This window comes from Myotis daubentonii, chromosome 7 (genome assembly GCF_963259705.1).
Source record: "Myotis daubentonii chromosome 7, mMyoDau2.1, whole genome shotgun sequence".
NCBI lineage: Eukaryota > Metazoa > Chordata > Mammalia > Chiroptera > Vespertilionidae > Myotis > Myotis daubentonii.
Genome location: NC_081846.1, coordinates 31,152,696 through 31,172,706, shown reverse-complemented (window position 1 = coordinate 31,172,706; position 20,011 = coordinate 31,152,696). Strand labels below are relative to the sequence as shown.

The following is a 20,011-nucleotide window of genomic DNA, read 5'->3' as shown; positions in this document are numbered from 1 at the left end:
AGGTGATCCCAGGAAGCCTGTCCTGGCCACCGCCCAGTGTCCCCCCACCTCTGGGCCCCATGCCATCAGGCCACATGCAAACCAAAGGTGGAAACGACCTTCAGAATGACTTGGCCTCAGCTCTCCATTTTGTAGAGGGGGCTGGAGCCCAGACCCAGCGTTAGTCCCCCACCGCTATACAGCACACCGGTGGTCAATGGCAGAGTCCAGGTCCCCGGACCTCCAGACTCGGGCCCTCCTCCCTCTGGGGACACTGAATACATTGCTTCCCCATAAGGGCACCTCCTGTGGGGATGGTGGCTCTTCCTCCTTCTCCAGCAGCAGCTGGTGGTGCCGAGAGCCCACCTGGGTGAGCAGGGGCCATCCCACCATTCCCTCCCTAAGCATTTATTGAAGCTCTAAGGTCCCTGATAAGTAAGATTTCAACACCCGTGGGTGGCAACTCCTTCAGGCAGAGAGTTGAGAACGGTTTCCATGGAGACTGCCCAGGCTCCAGTTTCCATAGCAACATCCACAGGCAGTTACAGAGCCTCCTATTTATGTCAACTTAACATTTGCAACTGCTCTATTTTTTCAGGCCAAACATGGGCCTAATATAGGGCTTCCTGTCTAGGATCAGTGACAGACCACAAGGGCCAGAGGGGAACTGGGTGACACTGTGCCATTAGCCGACAGTGAAGACATTTCCTCAACCAGCAGGCCTCCTCCATCCTGGCTGCAGGGGACACATATACACTATACACGGAGACACACACACTTAAACTCTAAAGAGAATGCATCTTCTTCACAGGAGAGATAGAGGCCTCCAGATCCCTGCCCTCCAGAGATGACTGTTACATGGTTTGGAGTACCCTTCCAGCAGCATAGAGCTATCTTCCAGAAAATTCACAAATGGGATATATATTTTATTCTTTCTCTGCCAACTACTTTACCTTAATTAGATATGTTTCTTTAATTGAAGGTAGAGAGAGAGGGAGAGGGAGAAACATTGATGTGAGAAACATCGATTGGTTGCCTCCCTTATGAATCTGGACTGGGGATCGAACCCAAAACCTGGGTATGTGCCCTGCCCAGGAATTGAACCGGTGACCTTTCTTTCGGTGCATGGGACAATGCTCAACCAACTGAGCCACACTGGCCTGGCCTTACCCTAATTATAGATCTTGGAGAACTTTGCACATCAGCACAAATTAGAGCTACTTCATTCTTTGTAATGGCAACAAATACGCACTTTAAAAATAAGTCCCCAGTTGAGGGAGCTTTGTTTTTAGTTTCTTGCTATTACAACAATAAATATCCTTGAACCCACCTATATTTCTGTAAATTTGTTTGAGTATATCCATAGGATAAATTCCTAGCAGTGAAATTGCTGGGTCAAACCCATTGCATTTTAAAATTTGATTTTTGTCACCAATTTACTGCCATTGTACATACTTGAGAAGACTGGCTGTTATTAAACTTGCACCAAACCAAACCACAAAACCAGTCTCCCCAACTGATTCTAATAGCACAAAGGCTGAAAAGGAGAGCGTGAGAAAGGGAAATTACAGGCCAACCTTACTAATAAACATGTATCCGAAACTGCTAAAGAAAATATCAGCAAACAGAACCCAATAGTATAGAAACAAGAGAACACATCAAGACCAAACGAGTTATTAATGTTGTTCCCACATTAACAAGTTAAAGGGGAAAAACATGTGATCATATCAACAAAGAAAACATTTGATAAAAGAATTAAACAACTATCTTTGATTAAAAATGAAAACTCGAAATAGGAGACAACTGCTTTAACCTTAAAAAGACTATTTCCCCCCAATATCTAAAACTATACTCAAGGTGAATTCTCTTTAAAATCAAGAATAAGATTTGTGACTATCCTCATGGTACCAGAGGTCCTAGTCAGTGAGATAGGTTAAGAAATAAAAGTTTTAGTTATTTAAATTAAATGAAATATATTGTGCTTCACAACTTACACACTAGTGGTTTACATATAGCATTGTCTACTTTAAATGTTTTGCTAGCCGAAACCGGTTTGGCTCAGTGAATGGAGCGTCGGCCTGCGGACTGAAGGGTCCCGGGTTCGATTCCGGTCAAGGGCATGTGCCTGGGTTGCGGGCACATCCCCAGTGGGGGGTGTGCGGGAGGCGGCTGGTCGATGTTTCTCTCTCATCGATGTTTCTGGCTCTCTGTCTCTCTCCCTTCCTCTCTGTAAAAAATCAATAAAATAAAATAAAATGTTTTGTTACATAAAATGAACCATTCCTGCAAAAACGTTTCTCTTTTGTTTGTATTTTCTACGTAACAGTAATAAAACACCTTTTCATGTTTAGCTATGATCCATTTGTATTTCTCTGTGAACTGCCTGTTTATATTCTTTGCCTTTTTATGTACTGAGTTGTTCATTTTTCATGATTTTAAGAAGTTGGCATATTAGGGAAAATAGCCCTTTTTATTTCCTGTTTCAACATCTCCCCCAGTTTGCAGCTTATAAATCTTTTGCCTTGGTGTTTTGCTGTATGTAAGTTCTAATTCTTCATAGTCCAAGTTGTTGGTAGATGTCCCACTTAGAAAGGTCTTTCCTCCTCCCAGATTATCTTTTAAATCATTTCAAATTCTTTCAAGGCTTCATTTCATACTCAAAACCTTTGCTCCATCTAGAATTTTATTGCCAGGAGGTAGGATCCCGGTTAGTTTTTGTCAAAACAGCTAGCCAGTTGTTCCACTAAAAAGAATTCACGTCCCCCCTAAATTTTCTTGAACGTAAGTCAACTTCTCGGCCTCCACCACATCTATTCCCTTTGCTACAGCGAACTCTTTAATTGTAGAAGTCTATAATGCTTAATATCTAGAGGCTATTCTCCACGCACACTTCCCTAAAAGAACAGAAAGTCAAGTTAAAAAAAGTTGGCATTTTAATTGATTGCATTTAGATGGATGTCTTCGCAAGATTTAGAACAAGGTGTGTCTGTACTAGCCTGAGCCTTTTATGCCCCTTGCAGGATTACTGAGCCTGTGACTGGGACCTACGGTGAAGGCATCTATCCTCATCCCACCTCTGGGCTCATGCGGTCAAGGTTCTGGGCAGCTCTCCCTCTTCCTTCTCTGCAGAATGTGGACCTGACTCATGCCAAACTCAGCTCAGCCCCACCAACGTGGTTACTTAATGCCCAGAAATCGTGGCGAACACGTCAGCGTCCGTGTGCTTAAGGACGAGCAATGATGATGTCATCTTCCAGGGTGGCTGAGAGGCACTTAGAAGCAGCATAACCTTGGCAGGTTGCACAAGCCCTCAGAGCCCCTCCTTCTCCCTCACCTGTAAGACGTGAGTCTACCTGGCTTATGAGGGGACACCTACGGTGCTCGGCTGGACCAGGGAACAGGCCCACCTCTGCAGGGGTCAGACGCCAAAGCCTGCTGGCTGCCCCTGCTACTGCCCGCCCCCCCCACGTCCCCTGTCACTCTGCCCCCAGGCTGTAGCACCCCTGCCCCCGCCCACCCCCACCTGCCACTTTCAAGTCAAAGTCAGAAGTCAAAGATTTTTATTGTTCTACAGACACTTCTGAAAAGAAATCTAAGTGAGAAAATATACAAAGCGTTTAAGAGTTTCATCTCCAGGGAGCACCCAAGCCTGACTGGAGGCGTTGAAGCCTCCTCTTCAAGGCTCAGGGCTCAGAGGGGTTAGCATAAGGAATGATCAGCAAAACATGCAAAAGTGAGGAGGAAAAGGAAAAATGGTGCATTCCCCCAAAGCAGAGGGGGACGGATTTCAGAACAAAGAGGAGGCAGGGTGTGCAGGTACCAGGTGGCTCTCCCTCCCCTCCACATGATCTACAACAGCTCTAAGCTTGGAGGAAGCCAGGAGCCCCCACCCACTTGGCGCGTCAGTGCTGCGCTCAGCCCCACAGCGACAGGGGGAGAAGCGACCCTCCTCTGCCCTGTTCCAGTGTGGCTCTGGCTGTGGGACCCTACCCTGCTCCTGGGGGGCCAGCGCTGGGGGCCCTGGCTCCTCCCTCTTTGGTTCCACTCGGAGAACAATTGTGCTTGACAAACTCAGTCCCACCCCCAGGCTCCAGGCTCCCTCTGGTGGGCTGAAGGCACTGACAACCACCTTCCCTTGTGCTCTGGTGGGTCCCTCCCTGGCACAGTCCCCCATCCTCAGCCCAGTCCCGGGAGCTGGGACACAGGAGGAAGTGTGCCATCCAAGAAAAAAGCCTTCAGGACTTTCCCAACTGTGCAGACATTTCTGAACCCCACTCCACACCCCTCCCCACACCCTATCCCCTAGCCCAGGACCCCCACATGCCCAGCCTCTCCATCCAGTCCTCCCCAGAGGACCCCACTTTAAGATGGTGGTCACAGACACCATCTCAGGGCGCCCTCTCTGTCCCCCAGGCCGGGGACGGCAGCGGAGGTGGGGGCCTTGAGAGGTCACGGCTCTGGGACAGGGAGGCGGGCAGGGCTTGATGGGAACGGGGAGGCACGTCACATCTATGGAATGGCGCCCAAAGTACAAGCTAAGAGAGGGGAAGAAGGAAGGCCAGAGAGTGGCAGGAAGAGAAAAGAGGAGAGGCAGGGGTGGGACCGGGAGGGCTGGGAGGCCTTCACACCACCCCGCAGATGAGCGTCTCCACCACGAAGGTGTTCTCGAAGTGGCGGATGGCGTTGCAGTTCTTGGCCCCGCGCTTGTTGATTCCTGCAGGGAGCAGAGAAATCCCAGTGAGGACCTGCCCTGGCCCAGAACTGGCAGAGCTAGAAAGCCACCAGCCTCAGAGCCTGAGGGGACCAGAGGGAGGTGGGGGGCGGGGGGAGAAGGCCCAGGAAACCAAACCCAGGTTCACTCCGAGGCAGTGCAGTGAAATGCTGAGCGCTCAGGAGCTGCTATTAACTAACTTCTCGGAGCCTCAGTTTCCTCACCTTTAGAAGGGGCAGCAATAATGATCACGACGATGGTAACTTATACTCTTTAAGGACATAAAGACCGTAAAATGCGCGGTGTGTAGTACGTGCTCGATTAACATTTACTGCTGCTGCTATCTGGGCTGTCTGACCACTGGTCTCCAGCTCTGGGGACGGCCCTGGTCTGGAGCCCAGGGCGGCCACTCACGCCTCCGCGTTGCCCGGCGCCGCAGCCGGTAGGTGTCCTTGCCGCTGCACAGGTGGTAGATGAAGGAGCCCAGGGTCTCCTTGTCGCTGACGTGCTCCGTGACCACCATCTCCTCCTGGATGATGTACGTCTGTGGCAGGTAGGTGCCTCTCTGCAAGGGGAGTGGCCACAGCTCCGGTCAGCACACAGGGCCCCTTCCTGTGGTCTCCACTAGCTCACTGCCCACTCCCCTTGTCGCCACCCTTCTGCTCACTCGAGCGGTGTCACCCAACATTGAAACGCACACATGCCCCCTCCCTCATTCAGAGGCGCCACAGCTCGACCTTCTAATGCCCCAGGCGCTTCTGCTGTGCTAAGTACTGCCGCCTGCGCTGCCCTGAATCCTGCGTGTGTGGGAGTCTGGCCTCCCACCCAAAGGGCAGGGCCTCCGCATCTCCCTGCACTGTGACTGGGGCATGGACTGGGGCATGGACTGGGGTGTGCAGTGAGGTATATAGTGGGGTATGGACGGGGGCATGGAGTGAGGACATGGAACTGCCCTTGCCCCAGGCCTGGCTCCACAGGGAGGGACAAGATACGGCCAAAACCACCGCTCACCTTCACGTTCATGAGGAGCTCCCAGAAGTTGCGAGGGGGCAGCACGATGGTGGTGTTGAGCTCGATGACATAGCACTTGTCCAGGGAGATGTCATGGTAGGCGGTCAGACCCTGGGGAGAAGGAGGGGTCATGTCAGTCCCTGCAGGTGAGGGCCTGGCCCATGGGGGGAGGGGGCTGGGAGAGGCTTCTGGCTAGGAAAGGCAGAAACCCCACCCCCGCAGTGGGGATACACCCCTTTTTTCTGCTCCTCTCCCAGCCTGTGTTTCATTTACTAGATGAAAGACACCAAGTGTTAAATGCCTGTGTCACAGGGCTCTTCTCAGGGGGTGACAGAGCTGAGGTCTGGGGAATACAGTGATGTCCCGATTGCATGTCATCAAAGCTGGGAGGCCCACCTCTGGGGACCCTCAGGGAGAAACCCCCGATCCCAGGCCCTCCTTGTGCTGCACCTCGATCAGCGTGGGCACAGGAATATGCGATAAAAAGGGACATCCTGACCCACGAAGCCAGCGTCTGCAGCTGCCAGGTGGCGGGGGGAGAATCCGTGGCTGGTTCATTCAGGGATAACTACGTTACCCGTGCAGGGAGGGCCGAAGTAGGTTCAGTTGTTTGTATGAAAATAATACAATCACTAAATAATAATACAAAAACGTTGTGTTTTGTATACGCACAACTATAAACTTACTTTAGCACCTGGTATCATAAAAGCAATGTCTTTAAAACCTCAACAAAGCTAAGCCGGAGTCATGCCCTACACACAGCTGATATCACTCTGTCTATAGTCAAAGCATGTCCAAGGGCCGTCAGCATTCTCCCTTCACACCTGTTCTTCCTCATGACTCTTGGTGGAAGCGGGCTGTGGCCCCTGGGTGCCCCTCTTCCCGCCCCGGCCCCAGCCCCAGCCCCTGGCCGGCCTCACCCGCTGGAAGTCGTGGATGATGTCTGCAGGGTCGCCGCCACCAAACTGGGGCACTGGCACGTTGATGCGCTCGTAGTTATCTTCGAGGTAAATCTTCACGTCCTCCTCCAGCTCCATCCGCGTGCGGGCCTGGGAGGACAGGGAGTCCTCGTAGAAGACGCCGCAGTGGAAGAAGTTGTCTCGGGCCAGCTGAGCAAGGTGGGGAGAGACAGATTGGTCACGCCGTGCCCTGGGCCCGGCCACTGCCACCTGCCCACCCACTTCACTCTCTTAAGGCCTGAGGACACAGGAAGGGTGGGACTGTGAGACCCATTTCACAGATGGAGAAACGGAGAAACGTGGGGAGTCAGGGAGGGTGAGCTGGGCCAACCATTTCCTGGGTGGATGACCTCTCTGGGCCTCAGTTTCCCCATCTGTAAAATGAGGTGCTCCCTCAGCTTTTTCTGGCTTCAGGTCCATGAGTCTGTGCTTGGGAAATGGGGTGGACCAGCACGGGCAGGACCCAGAGGGACAGACACCTGAGAAAGAGCCTGGGGTGAGCAGGAGGGTCCTCAGGGGCAAACAAGGAGCTTGAACTGAACAAGCTGGGCTCCGGGGGCATGCAGCGCCCTACACCGCCACCAGAGGGCAGTCACCCATCTTTCCTGCCCTCTGCTGTGGGGCCCTGAAGACCTGGGGGCAAAGTGTGTGTGTGGGGGTGGGGGGGTGGGGGGAGGAGCTGAGAGGCAGCCCTTGTGATTCCAGTTCCATGTCCAACCTCACACCAGCCCCCACCTTCCCTGGGCCCCATGCCTCATGAGAAACCTTGACAAACGCTGTTTTCCCTGAGTGGCCAGCCTCATCACTCCATCGTAAGGGAAGGGAGCCAGGCCAGCGTGGCTCAGTGATTGAGCTCGACCTATGAACCAGGGGGTCACGGTTTGATTCCCAGTTAGGGCACATGCCCGGGTTGTGGGCTTGATCCCCAGTATGGGGCGTGCAGGAGGCAACCGATCAACGATTCTCTCTCATCACTGATCTCTCTCCCTCTCCGTCCTCTCTGAAATCAATAAAAATGTATTTTAAAAAAATAAGGGAAGGGAGGCATTATGACATGACTGAGGCCAGGGGCTGACCGGGTGGGCCCACTGGTAATTCTCCAGGGCCTCCTCCTCCACAGCTGGCCTGAACTGGGCAGGACTTTCCTCCAGTTTCCGAGCAAGCTCCAGGGTGAGTCGGCACACCCAAATCACAGGGTCCCCGGGCACAGACCAGAGGCTACTCTGAGGTGCCCCAGTCCCTGGGAATTGTGGTGGGTGAGGAACCCTGGAGTGTGAGTGGGGCTGGGAACAGAGGGGCCCAGAAGCCAGAGTGGGTGGGGGGCTGTGGCCACAGCAGGAAAAGGCCCCAGGGTCTGCACAGGAAAGCGAAAACCAGGGAAAGGTAGGAAGCAGGCCTTGCGGGGAGGGGAGGGAGGACAAAAGGGGAAGTCAGCGGGTTCCAAGGGGGAAGTCCCAGGGAACAGAAACTCTTCAGCGATTTCCCTTGTGGGAAAACTGGGTGAGGACCAAGGTAAAGGCCAATGCTTAAGGGTGGGAGAGGTCACTGGGGTCATAAATGACTGGCAATTTGCTGCCTTTTCATCCCTCTGAGGTTCCTCATTTGTTGTACTTAAGGTTCTTCTTTTGAGCTACCTTTACCTTAACTACTTCTCAGAGTTCGGGGCACTGCCTCCCTCCGCAGGGCTGCGTTGATCACAAGGTCACTGTGACCTTGAACAGTTCTCCTGACCTAGCTGAAGCCCAGGCTGGCTGCAGGAGCAGATCGCTGGGGGTGGGCCAGCTGAGGGCATGGTGTGTGGGGTCTATAAACCCACCCTCCACCTTTCTCGTTTCATAACCTGCGTCCAAACACAAAATGGGAGGGAATTCCTTAAAGCGTGACCCGTGGGCACAGGGTTTGAGGGATCAGAGTTCTGATTTGTGCTCGGTCTGAGTTTCTGGTGACAACGGCACAAGGTGACTCTGTGGGAAGGGGCCTCAGGCCACACGGGCCCAGGTTCTAATCCCGGCTTCCCCACTGCTGACTGTACTCCTGGGAGAGTTTCCTGTTGACCGCAGGTGTGTCTGATGAAACGGTAAGGACCCTCGTCCAGGGTCTGTGGGCCTTAGAGGATGGGCCCCAGTCCTGGCTCCTGGACCAGAGCGAGGCTCCCCAGGGAGGAAGACGGGGCAGGCCTTCTGGGCTAGCCTGGGCACTCCTCCCATCTTGGGGGGCATGCCCAGGACTTCCTGCTCCCCCTCTTCACAAACCCCAAGCACCTGCCTCTCAGTTGCGCACGCTGCCCTCTCCTGCTAGCTCCCACATCTGCTGCAAACTCCCACACTTCCCTCTCTGAATGCTCCCCTTTCTCCGAGAGCCTGCTCCCCCTCCCACCCAGCCTCACCTGAGCAAGAAAGAAGTATCTGTAGATGTAGACGGAGGCGAACACGAGGCCCATGAGCAGCACCACCATGCCCATCGACAGGTAGCACACGCTGCCCACGGAGCCCCCCTTCTTGTGGCGGTGGTAGGGGGGCCGCTCCTCCTGCAGACAGCAGTGCAGGGTCAGTTAGGTGGGGGTCCTGAACCCTGGAGTCCTCCCACCCCTTTTCCGAAGTGAGTCCTCACCCTGCTGGCCTGAGGGGAGCCTTGGGGTCAGGGGAGAGAAGGACGGGTGGGTGCGTGGGAAATTATCTGGAAGAAAAGGAAGCCGCGGGCTCTCCCAGCCCCTCCTGTCATGTACACAGGGACTGGGACCCGCCACGAGGCCCAAGATGACGCACTGAGGCTCCGCGGGCGCATCTGGAATTCCCCTGCCGAGTCCCCTTCGTGGGACCAGCTGTGACCACAGGGTATTCTTTCAAACACAGAAGAGGAAGCACAGACATGCCCTTCGTCACTGGGCCAGGCCTCGTCACCTGTGGGAATCGGGTGCTCTGGGCAGTGGGGAGCCAGGGAGGCTTTTGAGGTGGGGAGTGACAAGATCCACCCGAAAGGCTGGAGTCCACAGGGTGGACTGGAATGGGGGCAGTGGGAGGGGGGCCGCGGCAGGGAGCAGTCACTGACTGATGGGGACAGGGGCTCCAGGAGGCCCACAGCGTCGGGTCGGTCTCCATCTGGCCGGGCAGCACTGGGCCTGTGATCTACGCTGAGTCGAGCTCAGTCTTCCAGGCAGTGATGGCCTCACACAGGCCCGGCTGGCAGTGCCAGGCAGGCTGTCAGGAGGCTTTCCAGAAGCCAGGATGCTTCTGCCAGGAGGGAAACGTGGTTGTGGCAGCAGCAGCTGCCGCCAGGGAGACCCGGGCAGGAGGCCCCTGGTAAAACCTGCTCTGGGAGCCAGGCTCGGGCTCAGGACAGTAGCTGCAGGGCTGCCAAGCAGCAGCAAGCCAAGCAGGCCTAGCTCCAGGCCATACCTCGTGTGTCTCAGCAGGTGGATGCCGGATGTGTATAATCTCAGCAGCACGCTTCACCTGCAGCACTGGACCCGTGCGACCTTGCTCACGCTCTTTACGCCTGTCCCCCCTGACCCAGGCCCTCCTGCACCCTGTGAGCTGCTGTCAAGGTGCCAGGCTTGTCTCCGCCTCCAGTGCCCACCATCCAAACCCTCCTCCGTGGTGTCCAGATACAGCCGGGTGAGGTTAGAGGCCAGTGCAAAGACTCCCACCCCACCCCCACCCCAAGGAGCTGGGGCAGTGTGGGGGGAGGGGAGGAGCTCCCGCTCAGAGCCCAGCTCCTCACTGGGCCTCTGCCACTAACTGCCTGCTTAGCCCTCTTTGTGCCATGTTTCCTTTCTCCCTTCATCCTGGGGGGGGGGGGGGGGTGGGGGGGTGGGGGGGGTGGCAGGAGGGTGGGGACACAGTTCAGGTCCACGTTACCCAGGACAGGCCCGTATCTCTCAGCACCGGAGGTCCAGTCTGGTAGAGATGGGCTCATAGCCTGCTGTGCCCCTCAAGTCCTCTCCCCTGTGGCCCCTGGTTTAGCACTCGTCGGGGGGTGTGGCCCGGGCCTCGGGGAGCAGAGAACAGTCCCATCAGAGGGGCTGTTGCTTGGGGAGGGCCTCTCTGGGCACATCCCTCACCAGCCAGCAGCCCCAGCCTCAGCCGCCATGGGGTGAGACACAGAATGGAGGTGCCCCTGCCCACCCTGCTCAAAGCAATGGCTCTGACTTTCCAATGGGCTCCCAGGAGCAGCACTGGGCAGGGCGACCCAAGAGCCAGGCTCTGCCAGCGTCGCAGAGGAACAGCCACCCGGGATCCATCCGTCCTGTGCGCGGTCCTCAGGAACGTCCCTGACTCGGAAGGCAGGCCGCCGACCCTGCCAGCTGTGCCTCCTGCCCCTGGGGACCCCTGTATTCGGTGGGACCGGGCGCTGAGGACCCCACAGGGGCTGGGATCCAGCATGCCCACGGCAGTGCCCCTCCCGCGCAGGTTCCCGTGAAAGGTGGACAGTCCGCCACCTCCCCACAGGGCTTTGTCCTGAGAGGGGTTTTGTCGGGAGTAAAGGAGACAAACACCTGAAGCCCTTGGTACAGGATAAAGATCTTTATCTGCCCAACTTCCCTGGTGAGGGCCACCACTGGGACAGCTGTTGAGGCTGCAAGGGGCCAGGCTTATGCTCCTTCTTCAAGAAAACCAGAGAAGCAAGCTTGTGAGAGCTGCTGGAAACAACAACAAAAACACAGCAGAACAGTCAATGGGCTACAAGCCAGAGCCCCAGGGCCTGCTCCAGGGGAAGTGCCTGGTCAAGGTGAGGCCACCAGGTTAGAGCCGCCTTTCGGCTCCCGCAGGGTCAGGTGTTTCTAAGGGGCGGGCGAGGGAGCTGGAGAGGGCGGTGGGGAGAGAGGTCAGAGAGGACAGAGAGGGAGGAGGTGGGGCTTACGTGAGGGTTGGCTAATGTGGCTGAGGACACAGCCTCCAGCCAGGACACCTGACACGGCCCTGTGTCTCTGTGGGGGTCACTGTGAAGGCTGGGGATCCCCCACCTTTCCTAGACGTGCAGTGGACAAATGGCTCCTTCTGCCTCTATTGACACCCACTGAGTGCATACCAGGGGCTCATCCCCTACTCCCCTCCCCACCCTCCAGTCTTCGGGGGCCAAACCCCAGAGGCATCAGGGCCGAGCAGTGGCTGGAAGAAAACGCAGGACCGGAGGCTGTGGAGGCTGTCATGAGGCAGATGGGAAACCACGGATGTCCCTGTTCCAGACAAAAGGGCCCCACCCAGGGGGGAGGCCCCTGAATCCTGCCCCCACGCTGCCATCGCTCCCCTGGCCCCACACGACACCGGCAAGACCAAGGCTCGAATTCCAAAGCCCTGGCATGTTCGCAGGCCCCGCGCACTGGGCACTGGCAGGTGGACAGAGGCCTCTGGGGCGTGCAGTCAGCTGGGGGCTCGCCTCTGGGGACCCCTGGCTGCCCAGCTCACTCAGAGAGATGGCCAGCTCCATCTGCCATGCTAGAGACCCAGGGAAAAGCAGCCCTCACACGAAGCAGTTACTGCATCCAGGCATGTGGGAGCTTCCCTTTAAAAAGTAGAAAATACTGCATACTGTTTCCATAGCAACTGGGCTTTCTGAGCAAAGTGCCTGGCTGTGTACCCTTGTGAGGCACGCGAGCCAGACCTGTGGGGACCCAAGAGGGGCCTGAGCCTCTCTCTGCCTGCTTCCCTCAGCCCCGCAATGGCGCTCATTAAGTGACTTGGCAAAGGCAAGGCCAAAACAGTCAGGGGGAACCCAGCCAACTGGAGCATTAACTCCGCAGACCCCCGGGCTCACGGAGAGAGCGCCCCAGCTACCTTCCCCTGGTGGCAATGCCCAAAATAACTGCAAGCGGATTAAGCTACAGTTGCAGGCTGGAGGAGGAGGCTACCAGGGAACCAGAAGGTGCTCCCCCAAGGCCAGGAGAGCCGGCTGGTGCGAGGGGTCTCCCCTCCTCTCCCCTCCCCAGCATCTTTCTTTCCCAGGCTGCAGCTCACAGAGACAAGGGCACCCGTGTCTGTGTGTGTGTGTGTGTGAGAGAGAGAGAGAGAGCGAGAGAGAGAGAGAGAGAACACTGGCAGGGTGTGGTGAGAATGGGCAAATGCCCTGTCCCCTGGAGCATGCAGAGCTGTGCTCAGATGCCGACAGGGGTCATGACTTTGCCATCCCTGGAGCCCCATTCCTATCGTGGGACCCAGCAGCACCCAGGTGCGGTGGGTGAGGAGGAGAGTGAGACCCCTGAGGACACTCCTGCACAGTCCTCCACTCTGCTTGGCGCTCGGGTGGGTTCTGCTCCTTCCTCACGGTCAAGACGAGATCCAGAGAAAAGATTTGGGGGGACGAGAAGGCCGGCTGCTAGAGCTCTCCTGGGGGAGCGAGCTCAGAGAGGCGGCGCTTCTGTGATTTTATCACAACATTTTTTTTTTCTGTCACTAAGAGAAACCCATCCTCCCTGACACTCTGCTGACAGACAGCCTTGGAACATGCAAAGGCAGGCCGAGGGAAATACAACAGAGAGAGTAGAAAAGTCTGGTGCTCTGGGAAGGCCCAGGGCAGGCCACGGATAGGACAGCCCATGTCCCCACACTGCCATGGGGCAGGACCCAGAGCTGGCCTGTGTTTTCACGAAGTTCCTTTCAACCCAGCCCTTGGGCCTGTGGGACAGGAGGACTCCAAGCCTGGCCAGAGCCACCCTCTGGGCTGGCAGGCACCTTCCCCCAACCACTCTGGGAGACTAGCTCCCCTGCCAAGGGCCTGAGGCCAGGGCACAGAAGGTGAAATCTGATTCTCAGGTATGCAGGCTGGGAGGGAGCGACACAGGGGCCATTAATCAAAGGCAAAAGCCAGAGAAAATTGCAGCGCTGAGAAGACGACTGTATTGAACCTGTTTCTTTCTTCTCACAGCCCCCAAGTTGGGTCGAGTGGGGACATGCCCACATTTCCTGGCTGTGTGTGTGTGTGTGTGTGTGAGAGAGAGAGAGAGAGAGAGAGAGAGAGAGAGAGAGAGAGAGAGAGAGAATACATAGGCACAGAGGACTGGGAGAGGGGAGGGCGCTGAGAGGTGTAGAGCTGGCCACGTTCACTAATAGGCACATCTGTCCTAAAGGTGTAAGCAACCCCTTAGGACAGATTGTAATCCTCTTGGGCCCCTATTGCTCCCTCTCGCCCATTAAGAATGATATGGCCAGAAGGTGCTAAGAGGGGGTGCTTCCCCACTAGCTGCCCATCAGTGTAGGCTTCTCATTGTCTCAGGGACAAACACCACGTGGGGAGAGGGGGCAGCTGGAGGCCCAGCTGGGCCCCCACCCCATCCCTCCCAGGCCCACTGAGGCTCTGCCTTCCAGCAGCAGGTCTGGGGACAAAATCCTCCTTGTGTTTCAGGTTTTGCTCAGAAGCAGGGGGAGCCTGCTCTGAGGGTGGTGCTGCCGCACCCTGGCCCCTAGGCCTGCACACAGGTGACATTTTATTACAGCGCCAGAGGGTGAGCGACATTTTATCACTGCGCCAGCGGGTGGCTCGCCTGCTGCAAGGCATTTACAGCTCATCTGTGCGTCCCATGGTCCTGCTTTGAGTCTTATTGTTGAGTCCAGTTCAGTAACCAAGAAGGGTCCAGAGTCAGCCCCAGCCAGAAGACACCTTCTATCTAATAGGCTTTCCTCTGCATCCCCACCGAGTGGCACAAAACTCAAACAACCTGTCTTGATGAAGCAGCTCCCGGGGCTCCCCAAGAGCCCGCCTGTCCCACTCACCTCTCCTTCAGCGCCCTAATAAATGGCTGATACTCTGTCCTGGGCGACACCTGTGAATGCTGGCGCCTGCTGTACTCACTGCCCAGGCACTGGATGTGGGAAATGTGCCCACTGGCCAGGAGACGCCGCAAGAGGCTGGCAGAAGTGAACTCTTCTCCCAAGGCCCCAATTCCAGTAGAGCAAGCCCCCTGGGCATCACCTCAGGGCCTGGAGCAGCTATAAAATTTCACTAATAGGCACACCTGTCCTAAAGATGTTGGATTTTAATTCTCCTCCCCCATTGCCCCCTCTCCATGATTAAGAGTGAGGGGACCCTGCCCAACAAGGTGGGGGGGGGGGGGGAGGCTTGCTCAGCAGGCTCAAGGCCACTACCAACAGCACCAGGAAAACGTGGATATTTCCATTTCACGCTGGGTGAGGGGGAAGAGCAGAGGCTAGATGTCGGTTACTGCCAAGGTGCTGCTAGCTGGCATCTGCCACCCGGCCTGCACTATCAGCAAGGTGCTCCGAGGACGTGCCACTCCTGCAAATCTGTGGACCTTCGTTCGGATGGAGTTTGAATTACATCCCCCCTTAGTCTGGCTGGTCCCCCTCCTGCCCAAAGCCTATAGCTCTTAGAGGCAGGGTCTTGTTTTCCAGACCTCAGCTGGGCGCCAGGCAGCTGGGAGAAGGGGCAAGAATGCTGCTTTGGGCCCCTCATCCCTGCTCCCTCCAGGGCAGAGAGGAAGGGAGGAAAGAGGCTCGAAAAGTGCCCATTGGAAACTTTTAAAGCGGCAGATCAGTCTTCAATTTCAATTAAGATGGAGCTGGTGCGGTGGGAGCACAGCAACTCCCCACCCCAGCCCAGGCGGTCATCATGCTGCGGGCTCCCAGCATCCCCACCCAGGGTGCCTGCTCAGGCCGCGACACCCACGGCTGGGGCCCCTCTCCGGAGCCCCGTCTTCCGAGGCACAGGTATTCCCTGCGGCCCCGTCAGAGCCGGACAGACGCAGGGCGAGGTGTGTCTCCCCCATAAACTTGGGGAGGGCCATGGCGCTGAGGCGAGTCCTCCGAACCCAGCCTCCATCAGAGGGAGGGGGTGGACGAAGACTTCTCTTCTCAGTCCAGTCTCCATAGGGGCTGGTGCCCCAGATGACGCCCGAGATCGTCGTGGGCGACGCTGCGTAGACACCTCTGCCCGGCGGGCAGCTCTCCCTCCCTTCGCCTCCGGCCCGAGCCACGCGTCCTGTCCCCTCCGGGCCCTCCCCCGCCAGACTTCACGCCGCCCGGTTTTCCACCGCGGAAATGCCTTCTCTGCCCAGCCCGAGGCCGGGGAGGCCGGGGAGGACGCGCCGGGGGCGGGGTGCGCCGAGGCCGCCCCCACGAAGCGCAGCCGGGATGCGGGAGGACGCCCGGGCGGCGGGGGCGCCTCCCCGCGGGGAGGGGGCAGCTCGGGGGAGGGCCGGGCGCGGAAGGAAGAGGGGGCGGGGGGGTCAGGATCAGCCTCGGAACCCCGAACTCTGAACCCAGGACGTGCAGCCGGCGGGTTCTGGTTTATTTCCATTTCATCTCGCACTACTTTCTCCACCAATTCAGGTGCAGAGTAGCAGCACGTCCCCACCCCTGCCAGCCACCAGCCCTCCCCCGCCCCCCCCCCCTCCGTTTTGGGATGAAATCAATGGCCCCTCTTCCCCTCTCCCTTCGATGGCACCAGAACCCTCCCCCGCCTCAGTTCCCACCAATCAGGACCCACCACCCCACTTCGGAGAAATACGGTTCAACCTTCCTCCCATCCCCCACCTGGGGACGCGACTCCCGGCCCCTCCCCCTTGATTGGAACCAGACGCACACGCCGGTCCCTGGAACTTCTCCGGCCCAGCGCCCCGCGCCCCCCCCCCCCCTCTATTCTGGGGCTCGGCTCCCAGGGTCCCTATGCTTTTGGAAGAGACTTAAGCGCTTCCCCACCTGGGGACTAGCGACCCGGACCCCCTCCCAAACTTCGGACTTAGACGTTCGCTGCCCCCTTAGGACAGGACCCAAGCCTCTCCCCACGTTAGGATGGATGCCCCTCGGGCATCCCCGCGGCGGCCAGGCGCGCCCGGGTCCCTCCCCTGAGCCCCCGGCCCCTCTCACCCGAGCCGGCGTCAGCAGGATCTCAGCGGCCGGAGCGGAGGCGGAGGCCGAGGCCGAGGCCGAGGCGGAGGCCGAAGCCTTGTCGGCCTTGTCGCCTTTGATGCCGGCCACGGCGGGCTGGAAGCTGATCTTCACCATGGCTGCGCCGGCCGCGGTGCGCCCTGCAGCCTCTGACGGTGCAGCCTCTTTCGGTGCAGCCGCTGCCCGCACTCCGCAGGCACCGGAAGTTTGGATCTGCTCGCGTGCCTTTCTCTAACCCCACCTCCAGTCCGCCCCCATCAGGGGGGGCTTTGGCGCCCGCTGCGCCTGCGCCCCCTTCCTGCCCCCTTGGTGCGCAGTGACCCCTGCCGGGCGTGCCGCTCCGACTTGGGGAGGACTGAGGTTCACTCCATCCACCCACCCACCCATCCATCCATCCATCCATCCATCCATCCATCCATCCATCCATCCATCCAACCAATCAGGCATGGATTCAGCCCTCTTCAAAGCCTTATCCCTTCGGGCTCCCTTTCCAAGACCAGCCTCCCCAAACACACAATCTGTTAAAACAGTGTTTGCTAGATAAATGCAGTTTCCAGACAAGTTCCCAGGCTCACCCCCCCCCCCGCCCCCCCGCAAGGTGTGTTTTTTATTGATATTTAGAGAGAAAAAGAGAGAGGCATCAATGTGAAAAAAACATCCATCCATTGCCTTCTGCGTGTGCCCTGACTGGGGACAAACCTGCAACCTGGGTATGTGCCCTGACCAGGAATCCAACCAGAAACCTTGTGGTGTACGGTGGATGCTCCAACCAACTGAGCCACTCAGCCAGGGCCCATCGTGCCCTTTGGAACCACCGTGCCACCTCCTCTTCTGGGACCTCAGTGCTTCAAGGCAGCCCATGCAAATGGCTCCCATGGGTGTGGCTTTTTTCTCAAAGTCGTTTTCAAAGTGAGGACCTTGACCAGCAGCCCCAGCGGCCCCAGGGAACTTGTTAGAAAGGCAAACAACCTCATTCACCCTCTCACTGCCTCTTCCTGTTCTGTCCTCTGCAGGCCGCCCTCTCCTTTCTCCTCAGCAGCAGAGCTCACCTCTCCACGGAGAATCCTAAGCCATCCTGTGAGAACACCCTCGTGCCGCTGGCCAGGCCCCCCACCAGCAGCAGCCCCTGTGGTCCCTTTTGGCCCTTCAGGTTGGAGGAGGCGTCTGTCTTTGCTCTTCTCTTAGATTCATTCCACCTTCTTGGTGAGGATTTCAAACCTCCCATCATCTCAGATAATCTTCAGGCCTCAGTCATGCCCCATCCCCAACCCATCAGGGATGGCCCTCTACTCCAGCCTCAGCTCTCCCCTCCATCCTATCAGTTCTGAAACATGCTTGCATTAACCTTGGAAGAAAACAGAACAAAACAACTCCTTTGACCCCTTGTCCCCTCCCCTTGGTACTCTATTTCTCTCATTTTCTCCTTAGCCAAACTTTTAGAAAATTCGGTCTCCATTTCCTCATCCCTCTCCACACTCATCCTAGCTGGATCTGGCTTCTGTCCTCATACCTCCACCTGGTTTTTATTCTTCATTTTGTTGTTGTTGTTGTTAATCCTCACCAGAGGATATTTCCCCCCACTGATTTTTAGAGAGAGTGGAAGGGAGTGGGACACAGAGAGAGAAACATCGATGGAAGAGAGACACATTGATTGGTTGCCTCCCACACATCCCCTGACTGAATTGAACCCCAAACCCTTCAGTCTACAGGCTGCCGCTCTAAGCACTGAACAAGACTGGCTAGGGTTAATCCTCACCTTACTTGGGATGCCTTTGGGCTGCTTGGCCATGCCCTCTCCTGTGACTCCCCCCCCACCTCCCCCATCAACCAAGTTGAGGAGGGGGATTGGCTAAGTGGGAAGGTTTCCTGGAATCAACCCCCACAATAGTTCATTTTAAAACTAAAACCCCCAATGTGAACTTTCACATGTGTTTACCTCTTTTCCAAATTGAGTAATTCAGTCTTCTTAAAGGATATCTGGTTTATGACCATGTAAAGGCTGATTATTTGAGACTTACAGGTATAGTTAACCTTCGATGGTCAGGGTAGGGGCTTGCTGGGGATGCAGTGATCTCAGACAAAGGTATAGCCACTACCCTCAGAGTTCTGTCAGCTCCCCAGAACGTAATTCATCTTGTAACTTGAAGTTTGTACCCTTTGACCAACATGTCATTTCCTCCATCCACCAGCCTGTGGTAACCACCATCCTACTCTCTGCTTCTATGAGTTCAACTACTTTAGATCCCACATGTAAATGAGATAATACAGTGTCCGTCTTTCTCTGTCTGGTTTATTTCACTTAGTATGACATCCTTCAGGTTCACCCATGTTGTCACAAATGGCAAGATTTTATTCTTTTTTTATGGCTGAATAACATCCCATTGTATTCATGCACACCACATTTTTAAACCCATTCATCCATGAGTGGACACTTAGGTTGTTTCCATGTCTTGGCTTTAGTGGATAATGCTAAAATGACCATGGGAGTGCACATGTCTTTTCAAGATACTGATTTCCTTTCCTTTGGACATACTGGAATTGCTGGATCCTATGGTAGTTCCATTTTTAATTTTTTGTACCTGATAAGTATATTGAAGAGATAGTTCCTCTGAAATACAGTAAAAAGAGACAAATCTCTGGAAAATCTAATTAATAAATAAGGTAGAAAATATTAATATGAGAAAGAAGATATAACCACAGATAAAGTGGTTATTACATGTTATAATATGCTATATATACTCATATCAAATAAATATGAATGTTCCAAAGTGGATGATTTTACGGAAAAGTAATATGACCAAAATGGACTCAAGAAGTAGAAGAAAATAATAATGTCCTATAATCAAGGAAAATACTGAAAAAAGTTCTCAAGCAATTCTCTCTCTCTCTAAAAAAAAAAAAAAAAAAAAAAGGCTCTGAGCAGCCAGACCACTTATCTGGATGATTCTTTCAAACTAAAGGAACAGCTAGTTATGTTGGTGCTTCAATTAATTTTAGGCGTAGATTATATATTCTGACACAAAAATCTGACAAAAAAGAGAAACATACTTTTAGTTATGAAATGAGATGCAGAAATTCAATGGTACATTAGAAGAACAGTGAAGTGCTACCAAGTAGAACTTCTGAGAATAAAGACATAGAGAAATTGCTTTGCAAAATAATGCTTAAAAGTAATAGCTATTCAAACTTAAAAAACATAAAGAAAATAAGACAACTATGATGACAAAACCCAGAACAACCACTTAGTACTTTGTTATTTTTCCTCCAATATTTTTCACTCTATATGTGAATATGTGTGTGTGGTATGTATGTGTTTCACTAAACTGGGACAACAGTGAGAGAGAGAGAGAGAGAGAGAGAGAGAGAGATCTCACTAGGGGTGATTTGACCTTTGGGGAATATTTGGCAATGTTTGTCACAACTTGGGTGGCGGGCAGGTAGGTGCTACTATGCTGTAGTAGTTAGAAACCAGCGCTGCTGTGTATAGGACAGTCCCCACAACAATTATCCAG

The 20,011-nt window shown here is 55.2% G+C and overlaps 1 protein-coding gene across 1 annotated transcript; it reads right to left on the bottom strand.

Annotated features, from left to right (window-relative positions):
• Positions 1 to 3,522: 3,522 nt before the first annotated feature.
• On the bottom strand, positions 3,523 to 16,725 carry ITM2C (integral membrane protein 2C). The gene is made up of 6 exons (XM_059703496.1): positions 16,479 to 16,725; positions 9,056 to 9,187; positions 6,622 to 6,819; positions 5,702 to 5,812; positions 5,105 to 5,255; positions 3,523 to 4,693 (listed from the first exon to the last, which is right to left on the bottom strand). The coding sequence occupies exons 1-6, from the start codon at positions 16,614 to 16,616 to the stop codon at positions 4,602 to 4,604; spliced, it is 822 nt and encodes a 273-aa protein (XP_059559479.1). The 5' UTR covers positions 16,617 to 16,725; the 3' UTR covers positions 3,523 to 4,601.
• Between the last annotated feature and the right edge of the window lie 3,286 nt (positions 16,726 to 20,011).

Coding starts and splice junctions, on each gene's coding strand:
- ITM2C (XM_059703496.1), bottom strand. CDS start 16,616: ATGGTGAAGATCAGCTTCCAGCCCGCCGTGGCCGGCATCAAAGGCGAC. Junction 6,820..9,055: donor ACATCTACAGATACTTCTTT/CTTGCTCAGGTG, acceptor GTCTCTCCCCAC/CTTGCTCAGCTGGCCCGAGA. Junction 4,694..5,104: donor GCGCCGGGCAACGCGGAGGC/GTGAGTGGCCGC, acceptor TGCTCCCTGCAG/GAATCAACAAGCGCGGGGCC.